At 32.4% G+C, this 8624-nt stretch overlaps 1 protein-coding gene across 1 annotated transcript; it reads right to left on the minus strand.

The window, feature by feature from the left end:
- Positions 1-3191: 3191 nt before the first annotated feature.
- Positions 3192-4423, minus strand: LOC139521547 (uncharacterized). Its single transcript, XM_071315023.1, has 2 exons — positions 3988-4423; positions 3192-3859 (listed from the first exon to the last, which is right to left on the minus strand). The coding sequence occupies exons 1-2, from the start codon at positions 4421-4423 to the stop codon at positions 3192-3194; spliced, it is 1104 nt and encodes a 367-aa protein (XP_071171124.1).
- Between the last annotated feature and the right edge of the window lie 4201 nt (positions 4424-8624).

Genomic DNA, 8624 nt, shown 5'->3' on the forward strand with positions numbered 1-8624 from the left:
AAACGCATCAAAGGAATAAATAACAACTGTCATGTTCCTTACTTGGTGCAGGATTTTCTAGTTTTCTTTGAAAAAGTTTGTTACAAAAATGTCTTTCAGCTGCTTTGCCTAGTGGAGAGATTCACCTCACTGATATAACATGTTTAAGGTTTCAGAGGTCTTTTGTTTTCCGTGTAATGATTTGTGGACTGTCTTATACCCTTTTTTGGCATGTTTGTTGGTTTCTCTTAGACGTATTCATTTCGATTGTTTTTTTGAGATCTTCTGCCATTTGTTGATTAAAGGTCTGTTTCATTCTTTAAAAAAATTAGTTTGATTGATTCAAATCTTGTAGACCCTACCACTGAATAAACACTTGTCGGTCGCCTGAAAGACTCTTTTAAAACTCGTAGAGCTTGACATTGTATAAATACCTTCTGTCTTTTACAAGACCATATAATGAACTTGAGATTCTTTTGTTTTATGGGTTTTTATTTCAAAGAAGTTTCCATATGTCTAATATAGTTCTTTTTATGTAAAGAAAAAAGGATTTTTATTCATTGATAAAATAAACAACATACATGAAATATGTTCATTCTCAGCATTATTTTAACTGGTTTTTTTTATGGTAGTGCACGAGATCGTAATTTCAATTTCAATTGCATGAACAAAGCATATACATTAAAATCAAATTTGCTATTTATAACAGTAAATAAACTGTTATCACAGAAATATGTCTCGCTTTTTTGTAATTTCCATGATGTAAATGTTGAAATAAAAAATAGCAACACTTTAACATGTAAGTTTGGCAAATATTCAAAGTCAATGAACCATGACTGAAGGTACATGGCTAAACAATTTTCATGGAAATGAGATGTGCCAAAGCTAATACAACTGCATACCAAATACCATTGACTTATCATAAGTAGTTCTCTTTAAACAAACATAAACACAAACTAATACATGTCAACTAAGCAAAATTTTAAAGTCAATAAACCATAACTGAGGGGGAGGGTAAAACAATTCATGGTAATGAGATGTGCCAATGTTAATACAACTGCATACCAAGTATCATTGACCTACCATTACTGGTTCCACATAAACTGACTTAATCACAAACTAATACATGAAAACTAAAACAAAGTTTCAAAGTCAATAGACCATGACTGAGGGGGCGGGGCCAAATAATCTCCATGGAAATGAGATATGCCAATGCTTATATAACTGCATACTAATTATCATTAACCTACCACTACTTGGTTCCCCATAAACTGACAATCACAAACTAATACATTAAAACTAAGCAAAAATTTCAAAGTCAATATACCCTGAATTAGGGGGAGGGGCCAAATAATCTCCATTGAAATGAGATATGCTGATGCTTATACAACTGCATACCAATTATCATTACTTTACCACTAGTGGTTCCCAATAAACTGACCTAATCACAAACTAATACATGAAAACTAAGCCAAAGTTTCAAAGTCAATAGACCATAACTGAGTAGACGGGGTCAAATAATCTCCATGGTAATGAGATGTGCTAATACTTATACAACTGCATACCAAATATCTTTTACTTACCACTAGTGGTTCACCATAAATAAAGGCAACAGTAGTATACCGCTGTTCAAAACTCATAAATCGACAGAGCAAAAAAACAAATCCGGGTTACAAACCAAAACTGAGCGAAACGTATCAAATATAAGAGAACTACGACACAACAGAGACTCAACACCGAAACGTAACACACACAGAAACGAACTAATAATGTAACACTGGCCATTTCCTGACTTGGTACAGGGCATTTTATGAAAAAATGATGGGTTGAACCTGGTTTTGTGGGATGCCAAACCTCCCGCTTTAATGGCAGTGTTAATTATAACATTAAAATGACAACTAGACCTAATCACAAACTAATACATTATTGACGCGCCGTCGCCGCCGCCGACGCCGGAAACAGCATACCCATGTTTCGCTTTTTGACTCCGTCAAGCGAGACAAAAATGTATCCATGCCTTTAAGAAATATTACATTCAAAAACTTGTCTGAGTACTATTTAGTGTAAAATAAATTTCATTTTATCCCAAATTATAATGTTCTCGTCTTGAATACATGTGTTGTTCATTATTGCTTGTTTTAAGTGCAACATCTATGTATTCTTCATCAATGATAGGGTATAGAAAACAAAAGTTGAATAATTATAGTTTATTAAAGAATTGTATGAACTGTTTTGTGAAATCATCATTTGTAACAGAAAACTACAATTGATGTACTTAAAACTCGAGATCTTTTGTGATATTTTTATAATTGTGAAATTGCGATGAGATAGGTGTCCCAAAAATACAAACTTTCAATTTAAATTTTGATAGCAATGCTATATGCAACATTTCCTGAAATCGTTATAGTTTAACTGGCATTTGTGTCACCTGTCCATCAATCCCACTAATAAATAAACGCTTTAAGTTTTTTAATTTACAGTATAAATATTACTGTGCTGAATCTTTGAACTCCGTACTATACTTGACCTTTTTACCTTTTATTCGAACGTCACTGATTGGTATTTTGTAGGCAAAATACGCGTATGGCGCAAATAAAAGATTTCAATCCTGGTATCTATGAAAAAATAAAATTGAGAATGGAAATGGGGAATGTGTCAAAGAGACAACAATCCGACCAAAGAGCAGATACCAGCCGAAGGCCACTAATGGGATTTCAATTCAGCGAAAAACTCGGAGGCGTCATTCAGCTGGCCCCTACACAAAATTGTATACCAGTATAGTGATAATAGGTCATACTAAACTGTTTTGAAATTCAAATATTGTTCACAATTCTACTTGGTTATATAACTAAGTTACTTTAATCTTTAGATAATTTATGAAAATTTATGAAAATAATATTTAAATATAAGTTAAATCTTTTTCTGTTGATTATACCAGGGAGCGAAATGACACATTTCAACACTCTGCTATGGTCACTTTATGTATCTGTGCTTCCTTTGTTGTACTGCCTTTAGTTCTACCACATCCTATGTAAAGTTGTCCTGTTGGTGTGAAAGCAAGAGAACATGGATAAAATATTACATTGTTATCGTTGTGATAAGATATTAAATTACCATCATGGTCAAGAATATGTAATGAATGTGTATCCTTATCAGGTACTATGGCATTGTCTTTTGGTGTTGTCACTATACTGACTGGTCTGAATTGTATCTCAGTTTATATGGGCATGTCCTGCCACATGTACATTACCATTTCTTGTACTGGTAATAATCTTTGAGTATTTAAATATAGGTTGATTTAGTGGATCATGTTCGTACACAGTCTCATGTTTTCCATTCTCATTCATCACAAACACAGCTCTCCTTCCTAGTTTCTCACTATAACCTCCCACAACTACTTTATTTCCACTGGTAATGTGAATTGCAGTAGAAAGGAAAGGGTTAACATTATATTCAGTTTCAGTCTGTTTGCCAGTGGTAATATTCAGTTTTTGTAGTTTGGATCCACCAGTTGACAAAAGGACATCATCTGATTTAAGTATTGCCATGCCATAGACTTCTGTATTTACACTTGATAATACTTTCAGTTTATTTCCATCAGGTTTAACTCTCTTTACTTTATTGTCGATATCACAAGCTATCCACATTGCCATATCCTTATTTAAACCAGGACAAAAATATGTTACCACTGAGAGATCAGTTTGAAAGGTTTTATTAATAATCGTATTAACACTTAGCTCCATTAATTGTTTCACATCACGCTGTAATACTCCAACATCAGACTGCATGATCTCCCCTGGAATGAATTTAGGAATGGAATCGTAAGTGTTTGGGTTTGTACTGTAGGAACAGGAGTGGACTTTTCCAACTTTCTGATATCCTGGAAAAATTTAGAAGCATCTGTAATGCTTATATAATTTTTGAGCTCAACGTTTTTGTTTTCGACGTCTTGCATGGACCAAACTATCAAGGAAAGGTGGTGTTCAATGTGTTTTAAAACTCTTTTACTAGTCCCGTCTAATTCCCTTCCTAACTTTTCAAAGTAATTGTCAATTACTGTTTTCAAAGTTTTCTGGTGAGAAAAAATATCTTGCCTAACTTTCATGTGCTTTGAGTTTTCTGTTGTTTTAAGTCTGCTCAACTGATTCTTTTTGGTAGTCATGCTTGCTTTGCCATTTTCTAATTGATTTTGTCCTTTCTTCAATATGTCTATTTTCATTCCATATGCTTCGCTTATTTCAATTAAATCGTTTGCATGTATCTTGTGAACTTTTGACACACACCTTGGACAAACAAGACTGTCACATTTCTTGCAGAAAAGACAGGAAAATTGTCCGGAATGTTCATCACATTTAATGTTAGTAAAATCTATGTCTGCTTTTTGAAGTCCAATATCTTGAATGTCTACGATCTTATGACCATTTGCATTTTGGCAAGACGCCATTATTAATGTCTGGCTAATTCTACTGCCTTGTTTGTATTACCTATTTTAATTGAGGTTACCCAATGAATGTAAATGTTTTCTAACTACCATCTTTATATTTACTTGATGAATGTGTAGAACATTAAAGTTAAAGTACTGACTTGAATGAAAAACAATTGATATTTTATATTAAGCTTTTCAACAAGCAGATTTTCTTTTAGAGTGGAACGAATTCTCCCTTTAACATAACTTTATTTATTTGTTTAAAGCTGGAAAAAGTGTACTATCTTATAAAGCAATATAGTGTGTCACAGTTTAAAGAAACCTGCATTATTGCTAATGTTAAAAATATGACTATTAGGCTTAGCATTGAGGTCCCAAATGGCAATGGGATAAATACATCTTTCTTTTTGGTTTATTGTTTGAAAGGGATTTATAATTCATCACATTTAGTTTTATTTTATAGTTATTAATAAATGTTTTTTAAGTCTTATAAATCTAATCTTGAATTCTATCCTAATTCTATCTTATTTTTGGGAAATCTTTTTAGAAATTCAAAGGTGACGTCACCAAGTGCGTTGATGACTTTGGCTAACACGGCTGATGTGCTGGTTTAAGTTGTTTCATGTAATGTATCGGTTTTTATTCTGTAGTTAGTCACCACTTCGGTTTATCATGTGTATCTATTATAAAGTCATTTTATAATATTTACTGTTTGCAAAAATATGAATTATTCCAAATACTAAGGATGTTCTTATCCCAGGCAGAGAACGTTAGCCGTATTAGTCACAACTTTTTTGAACTTTTGGTCTTCAGTGCTCTTCAACTTTGTACGTGTTTTGGCTTTCGAACGTTTTTCCTCTGAGCGTCACTGGTTAGTCTTGTGTGGACGAAACGCGCGTCTGGCATATTTTTTAAAACCTGGTAATTTTTGTTAGCTATTATTCATGTGTTTCTCTGTCCTATATTTTCTCCTATTTTTTTGTAATGTAATCCTGTCATGTAATGTTGTCATTTTAATGTTATATTTAACATTGCCATAAAAGCGGGAGGTTTGGCATGCCACAAAACCAAGTTCAACCCACCATTTTCTTCTTCTTAAATGTCCTTTACCAGAATATGGCCATTGTTATATTATAGTTCGTTTCTGTGTGTGTTAAAGGTGGGGAAGCATTTTTATATTTCAAAATAAAAATAAATTAAAAAAAAGCATCAAACCCGGCATTTTCTGCCTTTTATATCTCCTAGTTCTGACTTATATTTTCTTCTTTCTCTTTCTGGGAAAACCATATACTGGACCAGAATTAGCAGACGGACTAGACAATGTTATACGGAGCATACTTAGTTTCAACTACTTAATGTATAGAATATTATACATAAAGGCAAGAGTTGTATACCGCTTTTATTCATGCTACTGTTTTATATTTAAGTTATAACAGCATTTTTGGGCTATTTGAGTTAAAGATAAAAAATTGCACACATTATAAACCTTTCAAATACAAAGACAATATTCTTCTATTTTTTGAGAAGAAAAAAAATTATATTCATAATTTTGAGTTTTTATCTTACATCAGCATTAGGACTTCGAATTGTTGTATAACAACCAACCAAAACTACTAAAATTGTCAAATTGGTTCAATTTTGAGAATTTGCTATTGATAAAAACAAGTTAGAGCCTTCGCCTAGACATGCATATTGCTTGGCTAGTCTGTAGCTTGTTGTCGAACTTTTGGATTATAGCTCATCTTTTGTATAGGCTTTGGATTTGACATATTTTAGCAATGAGCATCACTGAAGAGACATGTATTGTCGAAATACGCATCTGGTGCAGAAAAATTGGTACCGTTAATGTTATTGGGATAACTAAGGATCTGGGTTGGATGAGACATGTTGCCTGGGTTAGGCTGTGACCTGTTTCCATAACTATAAGGAGTAGGTTTTTGGTGAGATATATTGCCTGTTTTAGGCTGTGGCTAATTGCGATAACTAAGGAGCTGGATATTTGTAGTTAATATGGTTTGTTGGATCAAAGAATATATTTTTGTTATTCTGATATCTGTTTTTTTACATATTATACATTATATCACGTTGATGACATCATAACGGAATACTTAGTAACATTTCTGCTCTTTTAAGTGTCAAAACTTATTGATTGAATTAACCTTATTTTAAAAGGATTGATTAATTTTACGACTTTTAATAATTTCAATATCCAGACAATGGCACTCATTATACTTCTTTCATTGGGTATAACCTTATTGCATACAAAATATTCATTGTTTTGTGATACAAGAGATTTTTTTATAGAATTTAATGGAGAACTTGATAAAAATTGAGGCTTAGAAATGAAAATATCTGTTGATAAACTTGATGCATCTTGAGTAACTTTGGATATAATTTCATTAGGTGTACTGAAGATAATCTTGATATACTTAAATAGAAAATAAACTGTTATCACAGAGATATGTCTCGCTTTTTTGTAATTTCGATAATGCAAATGTTGAAATTAAAGAAGTCAATGAACCATGACTGAAGGTACATGGCTAAACATTATCAATGGAAATACTAATACAACTGCATAATAACTAAATACCATTGACTTATCATCAGCAGTTCCCTTTTAAACAAACCTAATCACAAACTAATACGTGTAAACTAGGCAAAATTCAAAGTCAATAGACCATGATAGAGGGGGCGGGGCCAAATAATCTCCAAAGAAATGAGATGTGCCAATGCTTATACAACTGCATACCAATTATCATTAACTAACCACTAGTGGTTCCTCATAAACTGACCTAATCACAAACAAATACATGAAAAATAAGCAAAATTTCAAAGTCAATAGACCATAACTGAGGGGGCAGGGCAAAATAATCTCCATGGCAATTAGATGTGCCAATAATAAAAAATCAAATGTCTTTGACCTGCCACTAGTGGTTCATCATAAACTAGACCTTTTCATGAACTAATACATTGTTGACATGCTTGTAAGCACTGAACAGTAATGATTGCTTCAATTTTATAAGTTGGAAGTAAAATTAAATATTGCATTGATTCTAGTTGATTTAACAGCAATTCTAGACACAAAATTTACAATTTTTTCTTCAGACATATTTTAACATGAATTATAATTATACATCCTCAATGTATCAAAAAGTGTCTTGCTAAGAACTTTTAATGCAACATCGCTGAGTGTTTGATCCTTTTAAATGGGCCACAATATCATAACTATCATTCTATGCTATAAATAAACCTACTGACCTGCCTAGTTGCCACAGGGCCACCATAAGTGGAATATAATTCTGCCACACACAAAGGAAGACAACTCCAATTTTTAAATTAAGATGACTTAACAATGAAATCATTTATAATTTTAGAGCAGATATTAGATTCCTACACCTTGCAAAAGTTATGTAATTTTCTTGACAATTGAAACATCATTTTGTGCTTTGAATATCTGAGCATTTATTACAAATGTTCATGGATAGGATGTATAGAATGTTATGATCAATGCACTATATTTTGTATATCAGAAAGGTAGTGATAAGTCTTGGAAGATTTAGATATCAAGTCAGTCCCATAAGGTTTACCTAAAAAGGCTGTATGTTGACCTCTAAATAGCTGGGCTAATTTTGTTGGATTATTGTTGCATTGAAGTACACCCTACATCTTTCTTTTTTACATAGATATCCATTTTGAATTACTTGATGGATGATGAATGTGAAGCTGGAGATGCCTGGCCTTGTAAAAATACTTAGTTCTTGTAATTTTCAATGTCCAACTTGTGTTTTGTTTGAACTGCTCACATTATACTTCCCTACATATAGATCTACTATCAAATAAAGATTTGTTAACTTCCACACCACTTTTTGTTGTGCTTGGAAGTGCAAAGGCCAGAAACTCTGCAGATCTACTTTGCATCGGGCATGATGGCAAGTGGAAATGGAGACAATTCTTGGCTTTTTTTTTAGATTTTGGCCCTCACAATAAAATTGTAGTTGAAGGTATATGCTGAATGAAATAAGTGTAATAATCTCTCCTTGTTAAACAATATTTTCACATTGTATACCATCTGTATACTTCTCTGTGGAAGTAGTCAAATGATTTAGGAGCAGATCAAAATCATCTGATGAACTTTAATAATCAATTATTTTAATTAATGCATGTTCAAAGATTTTGCTTCATGTACATTTTCATGTTCAATTGCACAAAAAACACAAAA

This window comes from Mytilus edulis, chromosome 4, assembly GCF_963676685.1.
Source record: "Mytilus edulis chromosome 4, xbMytEdul2.2, whole genome shotgun sequence".
NCBI lineage: Eukaryota > Metazoa > Mollusca > Bivalvia > Mytilida > Mytilidae > Mytilus > Mytilus edulis.

What these genes read in the sequence shown, in the direction of transcription:
- LOC139521547 (XM_071315023.1), bottom strand. Translation starts at nt 4,423, where the DNA reads ATGGCGTCTTGCCAAAATGCAAATGGTCATAAGATCGTAGACATTCAA. An exon ending in AAGGGAATTAGACGGGACTA is followed by an intron (nt 3,860 to 3,987) that starts GTAAAAGAGTTT and finishes AAATTTTTCCAG; the next exon opens with GATATCAGAAAGTTGGAAAA.